The 23,490-nt window shown below is 36.9% G+C and overlaps 2 protein-coding genes across 2 annotated transcripts; one reads left to right on the top strand and one right to left on the bottom strand.

The window, feature by feature from the left end:
* The first annotated feature begins 1,484 nt into the window (after positions 1–1,484).
* Positions 1,485–14,174, top strand: c12h10orf71 (chromosome 12 C10orf71 homolog). Its single transcript, XM_081724930.1, has 2 exons — positions 1,485–1,956; positions 3,782–14,174. Exon 2 carries the CDS (start codon positions 3,905–3,907, stop codon positions 13,694–13,696), a length of 9,792 nt encoding a protein of 3,263 aa, XP_081581056.1. The 5' UTR covers positions 1,485–1,956; positions 3,782–3,904; the 3' UTR covers positions 13,697–14,174.
* A 3,490-nt stretch (positions 14,175–17,664) lies between these two features.
* On the bottom strand, positions 17,665–22,576 carry drgx (dorsal root ganglia homeobox). Its single transcript, XM_027024130.3, has 7 exons — positions 22,403–22,576; positions 22,099–22,218; positions 21,423–21,523; positions 21,045–21,146; positions 19,292–19,461; positions 19,062–19,174; positions 17,665–18,542 (listed from the first exon to the last, which is right to left on the bottom strand). Exons 2-7 carry the CDS (start codon positions 22,154–22,156, stop codon positions 18,217–18,219), a joined length of 870 nt encoding a protein of 289 aa, XP_026879931.1. The 5' UTR covers positions 22,157–22,218; positions 22,403–22,576; the 3' UTR covers positions 17,665–18,216.
* Positions 22,577–23,490: the final 914 nt, after the last annotated feature.

Below are 23,490 nucleotides of genomic sequence, written 5' to 3'. Positions count from 1 at the left end.
ACTGCATGTGACTTTTTAAAGACATTAAAATAACTTTGCTCATATTTAAGTGGAATGAGCGCTATGTATATTGTAAATGCTGCAGCAAATCAAAGATAAAAATGCTATCATATAATCTCAGAGCTGTACATCAACAAACTATCAAACCATTTATTAAGATAACTAATAAATGCTATCTAACGAAAGACTGTTTGGGCTGGTTTCCCCAAACCAGATTAGATATAAAAATAATTTTCAATGGTGATTTAGTAGTGCAATTTAATCATAGGCTTAATTCCTATCTGACAAACTAAACCTTTTTACAGATTCTTTCACACTTTGTGCCAGTGAGTGTGTCAAATGTGTACATAGAGAGAGACTGAAAAACCCTCCATATGTGTGTGCTTGGCCTCTTTTTTCATTCTTTATTTTTATTTTCTTTTTAAGTGTTGGAAGTGATTTGAGGTGTGACTAATGCATTTATTGATGTTTTTAGTGTAGTGAAATCTTTGTAAATCTTTATGCTTTATGTTACAAGAGCTAATGGCAAGTTTACTGAAAGAGGTGTGTACTTATAAATAAACTGTACCAAGTTGTATAGTAACTAAAAAAAGCCCTTCTGCAATGGCTTTAAAAAGGAATAAAGGACTGCATATACCTAAACCTACCTCCCACCTCATCCATGTATTCATGTAAAAAATAAATACCTTTCATTCTGACAAGTGGTTAACTCAGTGTAACCTTTCCATTGAGAGTAATGAATGGTGCATTCAGTTTTGGTACAGCTTGCTGTAAGGCCCTGGGGCACCCTGAGTTGGCCGGGGGGTGGGGGGTATCCACTGGGTAGAGACAGTGGGGGTGCAGAGAGCGGTTAAGGGAGGACAGCTACTGTGAGTGATGACCAAGCCTGCTGTTTCCCCTGTCCATCTGTGAGTGTCTATCACTCCCAGTCTGCCAGCATTCGGCAGCAGCAAGGACTCCTGGGAAAATAGTCACTGCACGCATCTCCTATTATAGCAGTGCCTGAGCACAAAGCATGACCAGGGCAAGAACACTCACTGTTAGGGGCCATTTGTAAATGGAATGACTTGGGGGGAGTTGGCTTGAAGAGTCCCCCTTCAACTGCCCAGTGACTCTTTTATTACTCTGAGGTAAATGAACACTGAGAGAGATTAAAGAAGTTCTGTAAAATCCCATTCAATTTATGGACTAGACAGACACAAAGCAGAAGAAGACTAATTTACGTTTAATAAAATAATGTTATACTCTTCTAGTCCACAGAGTATTATGTTCAGTAACAGTGTAACACTACACAACTGCACCTCTACAATAACTTTAGCAGTAATGACTGTTTACCTTTTCAGATCTTAAATAACAATATAATTTGTTAACAAATCAGAAGCACTTCTAAGTCCTACCAAAAAAGCGAGTGGCACTTATTAGTGAGGGAACAGGCTATTTTTACTCCTCAGCACATGTGCCCAAGCCCAGATACATGCCAAGCATCACAACAACTCCACAAGAGGATACTTGTTTTTGCTTCAAACATCAGCTCCACTTCAATGGAATTACAGCCTTAAAATATGCTGAAAGGTGAATTTGACTACTAATGTCTGAATTTGAAAATAGTCAAGGAGCAAGTTTGTTTCATTTGCTTTGTTACTTGACACCAAACGGTTATTTCAATACGTGTGGTAGCATAAGTCTTCAGCCTAAGCCATCCGCTCATCCGGCTCACTACATGAAGCCACTGCTATTTCTGCATGGTTCCTGACCACTGTCACCTCTCCAGCAGAGCAGGGGTCTTGGTAGTAATTGCCAGCAATAAGTGTTACTAGAGAGTGAAGCAACAAATATTCACAGAAGGCTTCCTTTCTGCAAATTTGTGGGTGTGCTATGGAATTTTTGGCAACTGTCTTCTGTTTGGGGAGTCAGAAACTACTGAATTGCTAAAAAGATGGAAATCAAGGCCAGCCGGTAAGAACGGTGGTCTTTTTTTTTTGCCTTTTCCCTGATGTTGCTTTTGCTGCTTTCAATGATTATTGTGTATCTGCCCACAAAATAACTTGATCATAAATAAATTAGTCAAAGGTCTTATAAGAAAATCCATACTGAAAAAGAAAGAAAAATGCATAGTGAATGAAAGAAAAAAAGATATAGATTTTCAGATATGTATTTTCCTCTTGTTTCTTCAGTTATTGTTAAGCATAAATGCTATTTATAGACATATGTTATCACATTGTGAAAATTATTACGCATCTTCTATTTTAAGTATGGCTTCAAGATATCAGGTTTTACCAGAGACATGGCATAAATTGTTTGGCTAAAATAAACCTCTCCCCACAAGCAGTATGGATCAATCAGATAATCACACAGTACATTGTAGATACTGAGGAAAGCATACAGTGTGTGAGGAGCTTTTCTTTAGAGATTAATTTTTTGTTTGTTTGTTTGTTTATTTATGTTAGTTTGTGTTATGTTTCTACCAGGAGCAAAATATGAAAAATTAAGTACTGTGTACATACAACAAATGTATCTAACTTTAGACCAAGGAACCAGAACAAAGCAGATTGTTTCATTTATCAGTAAGAGTGCAGAAACACTGATAAGTGCATTCAGCACTCATACTGTACATGGTTTAACTAAGTAAACATTCATACACTTTACGTATGATAAGGTAGTGCTGGCTGGCTGACTGCTAATCTAAAACAGGTGATAAAAGAGGATCTGAGAGTTATTCTGGGCCATGTATGAAGACTGCCTAACAGCCACGAAATGAACAGCAAATAATTATTTCATCTTTTATTGAAGTTTGCAAGGTGTATATAAAGATTACTTAAGCTAATAAATTAAACTGTTTTTGTCAAAATGCTGAACTATTATCAGGCACAGTCTAAGATGTTTATTTATTTAAGGAGATATGCTTTCAAGAATTATGTCAAAAAGCATAATAATATGTTGTTGTTTTTTTAAATGCTACTAACCATAATCTTATTTTTTAAAAACTGGAAACTGTATCAAATACTGTACTATTTAAACATTGTTAGGTATTATGTAACTTATGTTTTCAATACAAATATAGAGGCAGTAAAGGTTTTCTGTAAAGATTTTTCTTTGTACATTAATATGCCCCTGTATTTCTCATTAAATTTTGCCAGATATTACTAATTGTAATAAATTGAGTAAATGGCAAAGCACTTTTGTAAGTCGCTCTGGATAAGTGCGTCTGCTAAATGCCGTAAATGTAAATGTAAAGGTAAATGTAATCGTATATTTACAATAATTTGATGTTATTTGATATTAAAATTCATTTGCATTTTTCTTGTGAATTTCTGTAAAATGTAGTATGAGACAGATGGTTAATCATTTAAACATTTAAATATAATATTGTTAATATGCAATAAAGCATGTTCATATGTGGTTCATAGTTGAAAAAAGGAAACCTTTTCCTACGGTAAAATTAATTCACGTGATGCAAGATTTCTTGTGCATAGCAACAGCATGGCTCAGTTACCGGCATGGTAATGGTCACATGGTCATATTTGAGATATTGTATTTTAAGGGTCCCATTGCAAATGTTTAATTTGCATAAAATCAGTATCCATTATTACTAAATTTAAGCCACCCTAATTATTACATTTGTCAGGAAAAGCATTTTAATTATTATCATTCCGAGATATGCTTGTTAGTATTTCCAAGATAACTTCTGTAACTGTCTCCTGAGAAAGGAAAATATGAGTGTGCCTGTTTTTCACTCCAAGCCTGTATGCACTATTGACACTATTGTCTGCTGTCATTGCAGGAAAGAAGAGCAGCCTGATCACCTTCTGAAAGGTGAACTACTTAAAAGCAAGACACCATAAGTAAGCAGTCTCAAAGACAGATAGGGACAACTGTGGCCTGCTCATGTGAGTGAGCATTTGAAATGAACTCTTTGGAAAAGCACCACACAGGCAGGTGGGGGAGCATGCAGGGCCATCGCAAATACTCCAATGGCTTCAGTGACACGTCGAGTGTGGGCAGCTTCATGGATGAGACAGACAGGGAAGTGAGCAACCTCACCGATCGTGCTTTCAGAAGCCTGTGCATTGGTGAGGAGGCCATCTACAATGACTTGGAAATCTCTTCACCTACTGAACGCCAAAAGGCCTTTGCTGAAGAACCTGAGCAGAAGGAGACTGTAAAGGCCACCTGCCAGGAAACCTTCTCTTATGGTATTCAGTACAGGGAGGCAGAGAGAAAGACTGAAGTTGCTTCAACATTCCAGCAGTCCTGTATGGATGTTTTAAGAGATGAATGCTTGTCTTATATGAGCAATGGCTCTGTGGAGGCTGTGTGGCAACATAGGAGGAGCACATCACGAGTGGCATCCCTCATCAAGGCTTTCAGTTCAGGGGAGGGTTACAATAGCACTGGGGATGCAGATGTTGCACTTTCAAGGCAGAAATCCCAAGACTTTAACAATGAGTCCTGGAACAAATCAGCTCTGATATGCATTGAGAAAAAATTACCAGAATTTTCTTCTGCCTATCACCAGAATTTTAAGACAGGCCCCTTTCAGTCTTACAGAAATCATTCTCATGCATCTGTTACGTCTGTGGTCCAGATGCACACAACACCTTCTCATGCCAAATCCCCTAAAAACAACTTCAAGGCACTGAGCTCCACTAATTTTTTCTTTCACAGTGAATTCAGTCCTTTCCAGTTGTGGAAGGATTATAATAGGTTTCCCTTTAAAAGGGAGGAAGCTTCAGGGTTTGTGTCACCCAGTGAGTTTCCCAGGTGGTATGATACTCCTCTCTACAAAGAACTGACAGCTACACACAGGATGTCAAGCTCTCCATCTGAAGGCAGGTGGTTTAACAGAAGAAAAATTGAGGACATTGCTGGAACTCAGCGCTCCAGGTCCACTGTAATTCAAAAGGCCTCAGCTGTAGAGAAAAGATGCGAGTCTGAGATAACCTCCAACTGTCCCCCATGGAGAAAGAATAATAATTTTATGAGAAACAAGCTGCCAAGTAACCGGCCCTCCACTGTCTCACCAACCAATGAGAAATTAAACAGGACAGATTCTAGTTTGTTCTACCCTAGCAGGTATGCATATGGCATTCTGCACAAAGTGGAAAATGTGGGAGATAATGAGATGTCCAGCAATATGATACCGTTCAGTATCACTCAGCTTCTGACACCTGTCATTCATGGAAGACAAGAAACTGAAACATCTGAAATTCTGCAATTTGCACATACACCCTCTGTTCCAGATTGTCTAGCTCAGGGTGGCACTGATATGAAATCATTGCCTGATGTCAAACAGCTATGTGGTGGCTACAAAGCCAAAGCATCAAGCCTATTATTCAACATCAAGGACAACAGAAAAAGAGTCAAAAGTACATATAGTCCTCCTAAATGTAAAGGTTCTGAGATAATGGACTGGAATAAGCAGCCTTCAAAGCTAGACAATATCGATTCCAAACTTTCAGATACTGCAGTATCTCAAATGACATCTCAGCAATATTCAGCAGCACCTGACACTTGGGAACTTTGTAAACTAGTCCAGGAAACTTGTGATGTCTCCCAAACTGTGGAGCACAAAGAGTATGTTGATGGATCACACTGTAATATGGCATTACAATCCTCCCCATCTCAGTATGGATTTGCTAATTGCAAGATTCCTCATGAGGATTCAAAGGGTAACTCTCTTCATCCAAATAAGCTTTCTAACAGAGAGAGTGGGGAGTATGGCTTCTTACCACATGTGTTTTCAACACAGAATAAAACAACAAAGCATTCAGACGGTCACATTTATGACCCTAGTAGAACACTTAGCCCTACAAGGCCAGAAATTGATACCAACCTTTCCAAAGCACATCCACCAGCACACGCAGCACACATGTCAGAAAAACAGATGTTAAATAGGAAAGAAGATATTGTTCGTTATGACCACAAAGAGAAAAATAATTTTGTGTCTGCTGAAGAAACAATTTTCTGGGAAAAGCCAGAACCTACAAATATCACAAGCAAGAAAACTATTGATAACAATGACATAAACGTTACACTGCAATTTAAAGGTGAGATAGCTGCACTGATCGAAATGGACAAACAGAGAAAAGCCAATGCTAAGCAATACTTACCTTTAGCTAGTGACAGCTACACCATGGGAAAGGAAATGTACATAAACAAAGTGAATGAGAACATTAAACAAGGACGGCTTGCAAAAGAGGAAGAGATGCAAGCTACAGAGGTCTCTTCACAAAAATATCCATTCACAGGGTTCCAAAAGAATTCTACAGAAGACCATCCTACAAATAGACTTGCAGCATCCCAAAATTTGTACGAATTTCAAAACCCTTTGAACAAAATGACATTGTCTTCCACCAAAGAAACAAATCTTAATAAAAGCTCAGAAATTCAAAGTGCACTTAAAGCTGAGGTCTGCTTTCATAGCGACATGAATTATCCTAGAAGTGATATAACTTCTGAAAAGGATTTTTTACTAGAGACTAAACAAAATAATGAAGGATCTGTTACATATCAGCCATATAAATATGAACCAAACAAACAGTGGTATATTGCAACAAGTGAAAACAAACAAACTAAGGATGAAGAGTGTGCAACAAGACAACTGCAACAAACAGAAAAGAAATCAGATCTACCAGGTGAAACCAATTACTCACACTCCATATCAGAGACATTTTATATTCAACAACAGAGTGCAAACCCAAGAGCAACCCAAATAAATTTAATTACAGAAGATTCATCCAGGACTGGGGAACTCAAGCCAAACGACTCTATTAGCCCCAAGCATGCTTATGCAACAAAGCTTGGCGATATGAACTCAGACATTAACAAACAGAACATTCAAAGTACAGAACCAAATAATAAAAGTTCACAAACAAGAGAAGAGAGATTTAACATTAATGACATTCTCTCAATCAGAGACAACAAGCAAGCAAAGAGAGTTAAAGAAAATAAACATAGTCTCAGTGCTAGTGAAGCAACTCATTTAGAAAATCAACCTTCTACATTTACATCTTACATAGCTGAGGACAAAGAAGCTAAAATGGAAGCATCTAAAATGCAAGAACAAACACTACTGGGTCAAAACCCCTGCTACAAACTGAAAAAAACAAATATATCATCTGCCTACATTAGAAAGGATTCACATAACCCCAATGAAGGACCAGTACATATTGGCACAGGCCTGAAAGGCAAATCAGGGAAAGACACATTTATGAATAAAGAGAATGATAGGATCACATCAAAAGGACTTTCATACAAAGAAAGAGGCCAAACAAAACAGGAGATACTCACCTCAAAATTGAAAGCACACGCTCAAAAAGAGATTTCAGCAATTAAAGAAAAGGGTCTTGCTAAACAAGGTATTCCATCTAGAAATCCAATAGCACAAAGCACAGCTGTAAACTATGAAAAGGGGCAGTTGAACCAGGGTGTCCTGTCTCTAAAGAAAGAAATTACTGCAGAAAAACTAGACCATCTTTTCCAAGACATCACATATTCGAGTATAACTTTATACAAAGAACAAAGAAACCAAGATGATGGCCCAAAATATGAATCTTTGGAACAAGACATGAAATTGATTAAAGGAACGACTGTCTCTCAGGCAGAAGATGCAGACTCACACAAAAATAATGAAGCAGCAAAAGATGATAAACTTATTACTAATCAGAAAGAAAATGGACGGGTACAACTTCAAGATAAAAGGCCCACAGTGATAAAAACTGGTGAATTCCAGGATATTCATCACCAGCCACTCATGCAACCTGCTGAGACTCACTTTAATAAAAGTGGCTCGGGTAATCAGGAAGAACAATGTACAAATGCCAGTTCTGTTGAGGATATAGCAGTACTCAACAAAGGTCTATCAAGATCTCCAGCTCTCATTTCTCTCAGTAAGGAGGTTTCTGTAGTCAAGACAGAAGATCAGGCAGCTTTGCACCAGCATTTGCTGAATAGTAAAAATCACACAGAGTATCTAACATTTGCTCCAATGGGAAATGACATAAAATTTTTAAGATATGATCTCTTGGGAAAAACAGCAACTTGTAAACTTACTCCATACAACAATTCAGAGCATATTAACCCCCTTGATTATTCTATTAACAAAACAGATGAACTGCTCTCTAATGTTGAGGTGGATAAACATATTGTCAGTAGTAATAAAGCTGACAAGAAGTGCACCAACTTGCAGGTAGTGGTGGAAGAAACAACCAGAGAGGAAAGGAAAGTCACAGAGAAGAATCTTCATTGTGAAAGTAAAAACAACACTGGAAAAGGAAACCTTACAAAGGAACCAAGTGAAAAGATTCCAAAAATGAGTGCTGGGCAAATGAAATCTCCACGGGACTGGACAAAATTGAAGAATGAAAATCTTCCTGTAGACCCAACAGTGGAATCTACAAATACTGAAGCTGGTATTTTTCAACACAAGACAAGTACTAACAAATATGAGGAAAAGCTTAAAAGTGAAGCTGATTGTGTCAGTACTAATGAAGCAAATTCTGCAGAGATAAATTCACCAAAGATCATTAATCTGGTATATGGTGAGCACATTCCAGAACCCAAAGAAAAGAAAGAACAAAAACATCCAGAGCAGTGGGCCAAACATGACATTAAGCTACAACCAGACAGCATAGCTAAACCAAATGTAGATTCTTTAATTCAGCAGCTTCATCACATTGATAATCCTAAAATAAAGGCATGTGAAAATGCACATACAAACAAAGGATCAGAAAATGAAACAATCTCAAATTCATATAAACAGGAAGGTATTAAAACTGTATTTGATGGAGTGAATGGATATTCTTTATTAAAAGAACCTAAAGAAAATGGACATGATGCTTTGCAGCCAGACAAAAATGAAATACAACAGGATGTCTGTCATTTAACGCAGAAAATCAGCGGAGTAAACAACCCAAATAAACCAATGAGAACTGATGCTTTAAGAGAAAGAAACAATCAACAGCTTCTGGAAAACAGATCCATATACAGGGAAAACCAGACACCAAGGGGAAAAGACAACCATCAACAGGAAGCAAATGCACCTAATGAAAAGAATGAAGATGAAAATATTGGGACAAACAGAAGTAACTGCAGTTTAAAACCTACAGAGACTGAAAATGAAGTGTCACAAGAGAAATCCTACACATCAAATGTTAACATAAATAGTAAAGATCAAATGACCCCAGTGAAAAGTGTAGACGTCATAAATCCTGTACCTGACAGACACATTTTTCATATCCCTAGCAAGGAAGATGACGAACTTGTGGATGAGCCTGTAATATATAGTATACATGTGTCAAGCCAATCAGAAATTGTTTCAGAGGATGAACCAATAATCTTTACTATTTGTGTGTCCAGCATATCTGATACCCCTAAGACAGATAATGCTGTAAGTCACAATAGACATAGTTCTGGTCAAGAACATATTTCGGTAGAGGGAGTAGAGAAAGAAAAAATATCTGGCGATATAAATAAGGAAATCAAAAAAGACTTTGAAAGTAAAGCAAGTGAAATCAAGGAGGAAAAGGTATTTTTGAATAGCAAAAAGGATGAAAAAGAAAGTGCAATAAGAAAATACAACTCTCCTGCAGGAAAAGATAAATATGATTGTTACAGATCAAGTGAGGTGGACAATATTAATTCTTCTTATGAGAACATTAATCTCAATTCAGTGCAAAAAGAGCAGGATAAATTGCAAGAAAAAGAAGAGGAAGAACCCACAAATATCCTATTGCAAAAAATACAAAAAAACACAGTAGACAATGTTGACTGCATCAAAAGGAATTGTCAAGAATCAATAAAAAAGGCTCCAGAACTACTTCCTGAATTTTTAAAAGCAAGTGAGGAAACCATTGAGCAACAAGTTACTCACATCACAGAAGAGCAGAAAATAACAGCTAGTAAAGGAACCTCACAAAGATTGTCTGGTATCATGTCAACTTCTGAGAAAAATGTAAAAGATAAAAATGAACTAATTTCTGAAAATAGCAGACTACTAAATAAACAGGGTATTTCAGTAAAACAAAAGGCACCAATATCAAATGTTGTACCAGTTAGTGAATACAGTCAGGACACTAAGTCTACTATTACCCAAAAGACAAACCTAATAAATGATTATGATGATGGTGATCAACTGGAAAAAAATAAGCAAGTAAAACAGAACGTACAAATAATAGATTGTGCAAGAGACACAGTGAAAGAGAATGAAAATGACTTTGGAGTAAACACTGACATGATAATAATGAAAAATGTGAATGATAATCAAAAAATCACAAATACTGCTGATGGAATTAGCTCAACAAATAACTCAACCAGTAACAGCACACTAGTAATGGATGGACTCTCATATGAAGATTTATGTAAACACACACCAGATGCAGCTTCAGTTCAAAACAGTCAGAAGGCAATTTATGAAGCAGTTAAGAAAAAATACAGTGCACAGGAAGAATGTGAAGGAGAATCAAAGATACAAAACAAAGATACAGCTCTGACCAAAGACAACAAGTCTTCACAGAATGATAGAAAAGACATTGTTGGGAAAAATTATCTCTCTGAACAGGAGGAAACCAGATTCAAGGCATGCGATGAAACAAAAGGCAAAAGGGAGATTATTTTACAGAATGAAATTCCCACGTTCGCTAATAACCAGATGGTAAAAGAAAGTCAAAGTGTTAGTGAGCATCTAATAAAAAATTCATCTACTGCCATGAAGACAGACCAGAATCTTTTAAAAGTTTCTAATATATCCTTGGAAGAGAAAAACATGCCTAAAATGGGGGTTGAATTAAATAAAGCCATTGCGAAAGTCCAAGAAAAGCACCTTGCTCAAGATGAACAAATAAAGGCAGACAGCATAAGTGCCAGATGTGTTGTGTTGCCCAAGAATACAAATGAAAATGTCCAATGTATCTTAGCAAAAGTCACTGGACAAAAATCACTATCTAGAGTGGACACTGCAGAAGATGACACAAAAAGACCAGAACCAGAATCCACACCAGGAACAAATGTGAACATTTATGTAACACCAGTGAATAATAAGGATAATACAGAGAAAGCATTATCTCTGGTAAAAGTTGGAAATGACACTGTATGTGAATCAAACAAAAGTGATAATAAACTAAAGGAAAGAACAGCTCAGCCATGCTACAAAAAAGAGGATAACTGTGAGAAAGGTTCAACTGGGAAAGTTAGAAGAGAGAGTGGGCAAATAAAAAGTAAGCCTGATGCTGTGGTGGTTATGGATAGAAACGGCAGCATCAGAGGAAAAATAGAAAGCAGTGAAGAGATTTCACAAGTTAAACATGACGATCGCATTAATGTATATCAATATTATCCAGGAAAGGGATTTCTTCCAGAAATGAAAGGAAATACATATAATGAACCGAGCTCTATTGCATCTCACCACCATGACACAGTGCATAAAAAGAAAGATGGCACCATCACTAAGCCAGATATTACACAGAAGGAGAGGAAAACAACTAGACCTGAGATATCAGCTTTAGCGGATTATGCTAGGCTAAGAGTTATCTCTGCTGAAGATGACAGCACAAGTGAAAAGGACTTACTTAAAAAAATGGATCCCCATCACAAGTACAATATGTTGGATGTGGAACCAAAGAAAGGTTTACAAGGAAATTTACCAATGCCTCTGGGAAGTTCAGAGCTCACTACGAAAAAGAGGTCTGACAATCAAAGTCAGATGACAAAGCCTTTACAAATTCAGGAAAGAGATAACTCTTTCTTTCAAAGAAGCAGAATTACAGAGAAAATGCTTGAGGGACACAATCAGCACACAGCCAGGGGTGAAATCAGTCCTCATCCAAAACTCTCTTCAATGACAAGAAGCTCAGATGGTAGATTATTTGCTGTTAAGGAAACAAACAGCACCAGAGGGAAGACACTGACAAATCAGATGCAACCAAATAAATCTTTGAATGAACAAATTTCTGAATACCCAAGAAATGATGGAATTCATCAGACCCAGAATCCTCAAGTCACACATACACTACTATCACAAAATGAGGGCAAGTATGATGCACTGTCCAGATTGAGACAACCTTTTAATGCTAAACTACAGGATAAGGCTCTTTATCCTCATGTAAAAAGTCCAGAATCCTTACCACAAACTTCAGTGGGTAGTCAACACAATAAAGACAATCAACAAACAGAGAATCAAATAAATGTCATGCCACTAAAAATAAATGATGAAGAAAAAATTGAGGAGCTGCAATACTACACCGTCAATGCCATAGAAAGTGAACCAAAACCAAAAGATCTGCATGAAACTTTTCTAATAAGCCACAAAACAACTCCAAAGAAAGAGGTAGCTGAAAATCTTACAACAAAGACAAGATCAAACTCCTCTTCTCCAGCCATGGCAAAACCCATCATGTTTAGAGTGAAAGATAATACTATCAGGACTACCTCTGTTACTAAAACTGTGAAACCACATTTTCTCAGATCATTCTCTGAAGAATTCAGGACTGGCTCACCAAGGGAAATGTGGAAGTGTTCAGAGAAGGATGACCTTGAAGACAATCACAAGTCTGTTTCAAAAGAGTCTGATTACCATCCAGTCCTGCATGAGCCAGCAGTGGCTTCACATCGACCCCCTAAACTGAGAGAAACCCGATGCCAAAGCAGTTTGTCTTCAGCAGATGTCACAGCAGTAACAGAACCAAGGGGCTACCTCAGAAGGAGTCAGTTGGTTGAAGATGATGACAATCGATCAGTCTTCAGCACACTGTCAGAAGATGTGGACAGTTTGGCAGCTAGCACAATAATTACAACAGATATTATAGCGTCACACACTTTTAATAATGAACATAACAGATATACCAATGCAAGGCCAGCATCAGCTTGCTATGAAAGGCCAGAATCCGTCTGCTATGAAAGGCCAGAATCATCCTGTAGTGATGTGAGAACACTGGGAAAACCACCTACTGTTCCTCCTAAAACAGAGAAGGCCCTTCGGCGTGCTAAGAAACTTACTACTAGGAGGATCAAAAAGACAGAGGCTAAGACAGCATCTGATAGCCATGGGGAGGTTGAAACCAAATATATACAAAATACCTGTAGCTTGTCCTCTTCACCTCTGGAGCTAATGTCATCACATCATACAGTACATGCCTCACCTCCCATATCACACTACCTTGTTGAACCAAATTATGCTCCTCCTGCACCAAGTATTGTTGCTCACCCTTTTCCACTGACCCAGAGAAAGCTCTTACAAGATCCAAAGTCAGGACAATACTTCATGGTGGACATGCCAGTGCAGATCAAGACAAAGATGTTTTTTGATCCTACAACAGGCAAATATGTCCATCTTAATGTGCATCAGGAACCCCAGAATACTGTATCCCAGCCACCATCTGTGGAGGTGTTGAATCAGCCATACATTGTATATCCTGGCTTCCTGCCCCTGCCTGTCTCATCCTTACCTTCATTGAGGTCATCATCACAAATGTCAGCACCAGCTACTCTTATGGAACAGAACATGGTGGAAGCAAGCAGTGGAGTACAGAAACAGACGAATTACCACAAAAACGCCCAAGTGTACAATGAGCCTGTGTATAGAACAAATGAACAAACTAGCACTGAATCTGTGTGTACTGAAAATAATGTCGACGTCACACAAAGAAAGACAGATATCATAACAATGAGTGAATTGGAGGACTTTGTTATGGAGAGCACATGACTGATGCTGCCTGGGTAATCTTTTCTAAAGTAAATACTTTGTATGTACACAAAAGTAAAAAAAATAAAATAGATAGATAGATAGATAGATAGATAGATAGATAGATAGATAGATAGATAGATAGATAGATAGATAGATAGATAGATAGATAGATAGATAGATAGATAGATGAATGTATATCTGACATGTTTTATGAAGAACTTATTTAAGGGGTTGTATTAAATACATTATGCTGTTTCAGAATTCATTTTAAGGCTTGCAGTTAAATTTAATTTTTTTTTTTTTTTTTTTTTTGCAGTTTTGTTCTGTAGCTATAATGAAAGCAGAGCTATTTATTTTATGACAAAGAGATAATTGATAAGCATTCCATTTTTAATTGTGTTTGAAAAAGATTAATCAGTATACATGTATAATCTCAAAGTGCCCGAAGTCTTAAATGAATAAAGTTCACCCAAAGAGGAAATTTGTCATATCACAATGGAATTTTGATGTCATATTCTTAACAACTAGCTTCTACAATAATGCAAAGATTCACTGTAGCACCAAACAAGGATAAGAATTAATTGTATTTAATAGGTGTCTATGAAGATTATTCATAGTCAGCCTTTATGCATTATAAATAAATCATATGTGTTATAGCTGTAACAGATTCTTGGACAGATTTTACTGAATCTTGGAATAATCTTGCTTCCAGTTGTAGAACATGGGACTGAATTCACTGGAATTGGATTTGAGTCTACTTAACATCTGGATGATCTGATATATTTATTGACCTTTGGTAAATGATCGTGCATTAATTGTATACAAACTAAGATTTGTTGATATCATTGTTATGGTAAGAGCAAGATCTTTACTCCCTGGTTTTATACACAATATTTGCCCACATTATGCATGATTTGTCATATAATTTATCAAATGCATTTTAGGTAGAACTAAATTATTTTTCTTGTGGTTTAGCAGAGAATTCCGTTTAGTAGAGAATTCAGTAAAAATCATAAGATGTTTTTTTTTATCTTATTATGATCTGTTGCTGCATAACCATGACAATACCTCTTAACCAACTAATATTTGTAATTTACATAATTGATAGATTTCTTTTCAAAGGTTTTTCAGAAGCTACTCATAGCAGCAGTTTAATAAATACAGATTTGAATGAAAAGTGTTTGTAGAGTACTTTTTTAGACATAGCATTCATTTCATAACAAACACTGCAGGTAGCTGATATTCATTATACAAATATAAAGGAAAATTGCTTTATGGCTGTTGAAACTTTTTGCCTGTGTTAAACACAGACTGTCTATACGAACATAAACTTGCATGTACAGTTTTTGTTCTAAAAACTTTCAGTGAGGAGCGATTTGTTGTATCTGCACAACAGGCCACTCTAGTGGTCTCAAATAGTACTGTAACCTGTTATGTTATTCCAGATGATAGAATGGGTGCTTAACCGTGCAAGGTGATTTTACAAATTAACGCTGTAAAATTCTTGAATTAAATAAAATTTGGGCAAAACATTTAAAGGACATTTAAAAGCGTTCTCTATATTTATGTCTCAGAATGTGATGCACCCTACACTGTATTAGCTTGTGTATATGTATATAACAATAATAAATCTGGTCCCTTTCTCTATATATGCAATTGTCTAGCATACATCTCACTGAAACACAGAATTACCTGTACTGAAATAATAATAATAATAATAATAATAATAATAATAATAATAATAATAATAATAATTGTTATTCCTGGAAGGACATTAGAAAAGATTAGAAGATTAATGGCATTAACAGCATATTACTGTTTTATTGTTACTATAGATGAACCAAACTGATTGAGCTATTGGTCTTTTAATGCAGGTATGAGCAGTGGTGATACATACATACTATCCTTATCACAGCCTGTGCAGTAGGCCAATATCTCAAAATAGACAGAGTTCGAGTGTTTGGATATGGCTTCACTGACAATGTATCATTAATGGAACAAAAGAACCCATTAACATCACTGAAAAAGATTTTGAAACAAATGATTTGGGTTATCATTTGTTCTAGGTTTGCTTGGCTAGTTGCCAGCTAATTTGATGTAACAATGTTTCTCATAATAGAATGAATTACTGCTGGCATGTATATAATAGCACAGAATAATCAATAATCCACATGGACATTTGAGTGTAAAACCTCTCATCAAATAAAGCTTACTATACAACTTTTAATTGTTTAAACCATAATAACCCATTTGTCTTGACACAAAAATAAATCATTTAAAAATATATTAACAGATTATCAACTGATTATTTTTCTCTAAAATTGTTCCTTTCTCAAAGACTTAAAGGAGTTACTTAAAGAAAAAATGTAATCAGTTGATGCAAAGTTAAAATGCCTATTCTTCCCGAAGAGTGCTTTACTATACTAATATGTGCTCCAGTGCAAAGTTTAACTCTGTCAGTAGACAGCCTACTAATATTCTGAAGTTTAAAAAAGAGGACTGACCTGCAAATTTTGCTGAACCTTTAACCACCATGCCAATCCATAAACTAATTTACAAACGTAGAACTTTAACCTCTTTTAAAAATCAATGAACCTATTCCCCATCAATATTTGATTTTTTATCCTGCTCACAAAGTGCACCAGAAATTGCCTAAATAATGACTTTTTCCCATCCTTTCCATTCCGTGTGGATTGGCAATGCCATCAATAAAGGTGAGATTTTTCATATAAATGCCAGGAAAAGAAAGAGTAATGTTCATCTTCTACAAGAATATCTGATTTCTAAACATACTGTATACAGGGTATAGGCCAAATAATTGGCATTTCTCAACCATGCAGTGCTTGTTCATATTTACACTCTGCTTTAATTTGTTATCTGTTTGGCTAGGTGGAATGGTCTAAATCCTAATCTAAATCCGATCTTCAATATTTATATGTTGAACACATTCTCACACTTACTCACTCACTTGGATAAAGCAATGATAATGATATACAATGATATAGTGCTAAAAAGCCTAACTTAGAGTATGTTCTGCCAACAGCCAGCATTTCTGACATTATCTGCCATGTCAGTAGGGTGTTGCATCATGAATTATTAAAACAGTACTTTGTGATGATACATAATTCCATATCAATTATTCATGCTAATGTGTGTGTAGTTTACTTAATTGTGTTATTGACTATCAAAAGTAATTTCCTGAAAATCCTCAAGGACATGAATTTAATCAGTCTAAGTATTTTTCATATGCAGTCCTATTAAGTGTTCTACTTTCACGTGCCTAAAACTTAATTTATGTACTTACCTATGAAATTTAGTGAAGAAAATTATGATGATCAACATGTCTGTTCAGGACTTACTCTATAAAGGAAACTGGATGAAATTTTATACAAACAACATTCTCATTTTTCTTTTGTTGATAATGCACAAATCTTGACATTTCAGAGGTCTAACAGTGATCTGCATTAAGGCTAATATATTTTCCCATATTACTATTTCTAGGATGTTTAGGGAAAACCTCCAGTTGAACTTAACTGTTGGTATATCCATATTATAGCATACTGTTTCAAAAATATGTTTAAATGATCTATATTATATATCTGAAAACCTGTAGCATCAACCAAGAACATGATGGACTCATTGCCTTACAAGCACCTCAGGAGCAGTACAGTATATGCAATCCACTTCCCTAATTATCTTATTCTCAGCTCTAGCTTTGGCTTCACTGTAAAGTGGCTGTGCATCAAATGAGAAAGCGTCAGTGATGTAGCTTATACTAAATAAATAATAAGACCAACCATTGCTTCCGCTTTTCAGCTCTACCTTTTGTATACATAATTAATCTCAGCCAGATGGCATGAGCAATAGGCAAAGGAGATGTACATGAATGCCTACATGTTTAATTGTTTTAAAGAGTAATCAAAACACGACCTGACGGAGAACATTCACAGCTCATCATTCCTTTGCAAGAGTGATGACACGTAATGTCACATAGTGTATTATTAGGCTAAATTGCTTTTCCAGATCATATGCTGAGATAAGTCAAGACAACACAATGGCAATACATATAATTGCATATAATTTCACATTAGGTCATTTATATTAGTGCAGGGTATATTTTTACATTAAGAAATTGTTTTTGACACAATGCAATTTCTAACATCACCTGATCTTACAGTATACAAGGCAGTATAAGCCCTACATCAAAGTGGTTTAGAAACGATAAGAATTCACATTGGCAGCCAGGGTAATGTCTTCACCCATACAGTGCATTCAAAGTCTGACAACCATCAAAACCAATTATAGTGCCAAAACGAAATGGGCAACTTATTGGTCATAATAATGAGCAAAATGTAACCATGATAAATTACAATTGAATAAATAGTTTAATGCAAACACACTCAAATTATACAATAATAAAATACAGTGAACACCTTGCCCTCTGTTGTACATCAGTGCATGTGAGGAACTGGGCAGCAGGCATTCATTATTAGATTGTAAATCCAGACAAAATGTGCTTTCTGGACAAATATATTCCCTTATTTCTTATCCGGGCACTCCTTTGGGCAATGCACTTGCTTGTCAGGGGTAGTCCCCTGGGTTGGGAGCTTTGAGGAGCCAGAGCTAGGACTGGAGTCTCCACTTCCAATTGCGTTGGTACTCTGACCCAGGCCGACTGCAGATCCGGCCCCTGCTCCTGGTCCTGCTCCAAGCAGGTTGGCAGACTGCAGCAAAGCTTCAGAGTGTTCCCTGGCCTTCATACGCAGAGCCGCCACACTGGCAGTCCGGTTACTCTGGCACCCATAGGGGGGCAGGAAGGACAGGCCCATAGGGTCTGGCACACAGCAAGAACAGAGAGGGCTTCCTGTTTAGGGGACATACCAACAAAATACATGTGTAAGAGGAGAGAACCTCAAAGTTAAAAATCTCTTAGTGATGTAATCCATGGTACACCTAACATTAATAGCACTATATCTGATAATTTTCCATTTTCAATTTCAAAGGAAAAAATCAACCACTATCAATAGCCATTTAAAAATAAAAACTATGTTCATAAGAAAGAAATGACATACACTATACATCAAAGGTTTCAAATTAGGAATTTCTCATTACAGTTTTGATTAAACCAAGTGATGAACCAACCAAACACCTTGATGAGCCAACCAAACTAATTCAGGATAACTTAATACCTAACCAATTATTTCATTACCAAGTCTATTTGAGTTTGTAAAAATGTACAGTGAATATAAAATGTTAATTAAACTGTACTGAGAGAAGCATACAAAATACATTGCACTGCATTTTATTATTAATGCTACATAAAAATTGTTATATAATACCAAATGTTTCCATGACACACATCTAACTCTCTGAAAGACCTTACCTTTTAAAGTTGCCACTTGTGACAAGGCTTGGGCATATGTTGCAGTGTTCAGAAGGGTCCCAGGCAAACAGGACGGGAAAAGAGGCCCTCCAGGACCGATTGTTCGGTGAATACTGCACAAGACAGACAGCAGAAGCTTATGAATCTCTTGTGAATTCAGGCACATCATGCAGTATATAGTATATAAGCGCAGCATACATCATGAACACTGAAGCAGATCCTCTACGTACGTCTGCTGGGTTTCCACGGGTTCTTTTTTGTTTCTGTTTTGGTCCACGGGGGACTGGTTAAGGTTTCTTGCAGGAGGACTCCCATCACTCATCTGCTCCTTACTGCCCTCCTGATCGGAACTGCTTCGCTCCGTTTTTCTCCACTTTGCTCTACGGTTCTGAAACCACACCTGGACCAAAGGTGTGGAATTTATTATATTTTATGCCAACAAACAAATCAAGGTGGACTCGTTTTTTTTTTCTGGAATTCTTTGTCACTCAATTTCTCTCAAATTGTTTGTCTTTCCAGTGTCTGGATAGTCTAAAAATGGCATTAGTTAATTCATACAAGATATTTATTATTGTGTTTACATTTACAGACTCTCCTAATGTATTGCTGTATTAGCCCTTACATGTCAACCAGCTGCACCTCACACAGGCAGACTTATTTCAAACTTCATGAGCACAATTGCTGAGCATATGCACCGAAGTTCTTGTATCTTAATTGAATGAAGGTCATTGCCTATAACAACATTTAATTGAGCAATTTTTCATTATCATTTTTTAATGACTTCCTACTGACAGTCTCCCAGCTTCTGAGAGAGAACCATGATGAAGTCGTTTATTTCCCTATTTAGTGATTGTTTGACAACATCAGATTCGATTAAGCCTGTGCTCTCTAACGCATTAATCATATTTGAATAGGAAGGGGGCATAATGGAGTCATATCTCCACTGCCTAAGCCAGCATTGTGCAAAGGTACAATGATGTCAACAGACAAACAATAAGCCCTACACATATAGTGTTCACTCAGCATAATAGGAGACAACTGTTTACTGGCAGGACAACAATATTCACAATGTAATTGTGGCAACATTATCTCACCCTTGCACCTTCCAGCTAGAAGTCATGATCCCCTAGCACTGAATGGTCCATAATTGCACCATTAATCTCAATTTGCAGTTTGTTCTTAATGCAACGAAAGCCAATTGACACTTTCAGAACGGGGGTGCACACAACACTACAACAAAAAGAAAATTTATTTCGTAATAATAATGTAAGTTTAATATCCCTGCATGCTGAAACTGATTCATGTTCAGATTTAATAATACGAATCTCGTAATCCGATTAGGACGAAATAATTTGTTTACAATCCCTAATTTACAGCAGCGAATTCCATTATCGCTTTGCAGTCATTGGGTTTAAGCGATAGTAAGATGACCCTGGGGAACAAAAGGCAAACTATTATATTTCTTACAATTAGATCTGCGCTCTCAAGGAAGCCCAAAAGCAAATATGGAATGCAGGAAATAACATACAGGTCATATTGGATTTAATTACACTTGGACAAATTTATAATATCAGGAGTGTTTGCAAGGCTCCGAAACACAATATTGGAAGGCGCTAGCGTTTGTGAAAGCAGCTTGTGCTTTTAGTTGGGACATTTATAGGCCCTTTCCCTAGTGCTTGAAAGCATTGCATCCTCGATTTTGTGAAGCACATAAATGGAAAAAGCATTTAAGTAATTTTTATACCTTAGAGACGCGGACAAATTAGTGTAGAACATTATCACTAGTTAATTATGAATGACCGATTAATCAAGCTAATCTAATATTCCACATTATGTTGATGTTATTAAAGTGCACCACGGAAATGACAGAGTGGCTTAATTTACTGTCTGTGGCCAAACGTGCTTAGAACACATTATGGATTGCTATTCGTTATCTTTAGTTCGGGACAGTGGGAGGGAACTTTGGTGTACGGTTTGGCCTACCTGAACGCGGGCCTCTGTTAGGTTGATTTTCATAGCTAGTTCTTCTCTTGTAAACACATCTGGATAGTGGGTTTGTGCAAAAACTGCTTCCAATGCTTCTAACTGCAAAATACAAACGCTAAGGTTATTAAGGCTTTGGATTGTGTACAAGCGTCACCTTCCACATGCACGTCCAACCACATCCAAAATCTGCTTAAATAAACGTTTATTTTCTCCTCGTCATATATGACAGTCCTCGTTCGACAAGAAGCGAGCCTAGTCACATATTTTTTTAAAGTTTACTTAAGCCTCAGAACATATTTAGTAGGTAAATAAATCCAGCTCCATCAGCACCGAATATCATACGTGCGGTTAGGCCGGTAAGCAGACTTATCTTACCTGTTGTAAAGTGAATGTTGTTCTGTTTCTGCGCTGTTTCCTCCTAAGAAAACCATCATCAAACTCTCCAGAGGCATGATTGCCGAAGCCGTTTGTGTTCACTGAAATTATAATTGAGATTTCATTTAAAATTGCAATATATGAACAGCAAGTGTTTTAATGCTTGTTTCTGCTTGTTGTTAACAGCTGTTATTTAGCCCTTGTTCAAAGTTTATAGTAATTCTTTCAACAGCATTTACCTGCTAGATTGACCAAACGGTTTTTAGGGGGCATCTTTGGAGCTTTGTAATTGGGTAAAGAATTCAACTGTACGACTGACACTTTGTATAATGAGGAAATGTAGCATCCCTAAAACGCCGGTTGAAAGGCGTGACATGTGACATCTGTGCCCATCTAGACGGTAACAAAAAAGTCTTGGCTCGAGGGCAGTATTAAAAATGTTATATAAAAATCTGATGCTGACACTTTTTCTCGTTTAAATGAAAAAGTAAAACAAATACGGTTTAGATTTGTAGGAGGGCTATATTTAGGAATCGTAACAAATAAATTGTTCTGTACAAGACAACTTAATCGTTCCAAAGATATTTAGGCAAATAGTTAAAATTAACAAAATAGTTTTGTTTACTTTAAGATAATTTACTGGAGGCAACATCTGAAACGCAGGTAAAGTACTCACATGTGTTGGTTCTACAGCATTCCCCTTCCAGTTGTGGAGGACAATGAAAATAAAACATGCTGGTGTCGTAGAGAATATTCAGACCCGGTGTATCCGAAGATCTTCGTGCTGAGAAATATACTACGAGAATAAAAAGTCGGGTTTAACATTTTACGATCATTCTGTAATTTGTAACTTACCGGATATGTGACCTTGAAAACTTTGGATAAAATCTATCAGCGCAAAACTTATAGCCACAACAAGCCTTTCTGCACAGCCAGCGGTATATTAACATAGTATATTAAAAAAAGACGACTATTCGTACCTGAGCGGTTAAGTGACTACGTCGAACCAGTGAAGAAGAGTTTGCGATAGATTAGGAGTTCCTCTTGTTTAGCCTTAGATTTCTAACAGTTACAATGCCTGCATCAATCTCTCTGAACGTTCTGTATTCACCTCCTCGCTCCCCTTTTGCACGCTAGGAGGGAGTGTCCAGATGTCTTTAGAGCTGCCCACAGAATGTTTAAGATTTCAGCACTTGCCTTTATAATCTTGCGCGTAACTGGTCTTAATCTGATTATTTCCTGTGTTGACTTCTCCAAGTCATTTGGATAGGTCCGCCTGGCTCACCGAATGACACACGTGGTGTTAAACGTCAAATTCTCAACGGCATCTCTGATATGCAATATGTGCCTTTACTTCGGCAATTGCTCAGTGTTACGTATTGTTATTCCCAAATCATAAGCACGCGCGTTTGGTGCATTTTTTTTTACACAGTCGCTTTTTATATTAAAAATCCAGATGACTGTTTTTGGATTTTAAATTGGCTGTCAGACCAATAATTGCTCGTTATATGGGTTAAGGGTCCACTTTACGCGGGGATCCACTTGCTGAGCGCTCGTACGTCCAAATTTTGATTTTGTTCACAGCACGGGGTCCAAGGATTTATTTTCCTTTCTTGCGTAAATGATATGCAGTGGGACCCTTTCAATTACTTTTAAAACGCACCTGGGACGCCTAGCACAGACACGGTCGCTCTTCGGCTCTGGAAATGAGGCTCCAAGTACCAGCTGAAATTTTGAAGTCAAAGGCGGGATTGGATGAAATCACATAAACGGCAAAAAAGGAAGTATAATGGCGCATAATTGGTTCTCTAATAGCATTACACAAGGATAATAGCCTGTTACGGCGCCCTGCACTATTAAGCGCTTCCCTGGCGTAAAACGTTTACGATATTAAGGGGGGAATATAATGATATTTTGGTTATTAAATGCATGTAATTAATTTATGCACCGCTGAAAATAAAGTTGGTATTATGACCTCGGCAAAAAGCATTGAAAAACTGAAATCAAATAACTTTAGAACTTTAGGATGATATTTTACCTATGTATTTTGCAGTTAATCGTTTTCAAA

This window comes from Electrophorus electricus, chromosome 12 (genome assembly GCF_041902795.1).
Source record: "Electrophorus electricus isolate QZ-2024a chromosome 12, ASM4190279v1, whole genome shotgun sequence".
Lineage (NCBI taxonomy): Eukaryota > Metazoa > Chordata > Actinopteri > Gymnotiformes > Gymnotidae > Electrophorus > Electrophorus electricus.
This window is presented reverse-complemented; position numbering and strand designations above follow the sequence as displayed.

Excerpts from the sequence above, each read along its gene's own strand:
- c12h10orf71 (XM_081724930.1), top strand. The coding sequence starts at position 3,905 with ATGAACTCTTTGGAAAAGCACCACACAGGCAGGTGGGGGAGCATGCAG.
- drgx (XM_027024130.3), bottom strand. The coding sequence starts at position 22,156 with ATGTTTTATTTTCATTGTCCTCCACAACTGGAAGGGGAATGCTGTAGA. Across the intron at positions 21,524-22,098 it reads ATGCTGTAGAACCAACACAT|TGAACACAAACGGCTTCGGC; the intron begins GTGAGTACTTTA and ends TTATAATTTCAG. Across the intron at positions 19,175-19,291 it reads CCCGTGGAAACCCAGCAGAC|TATTCACCGAACAATCGGTC; the intron begins GTACGTAGAGGA and ends TGTCTTGTGCAG.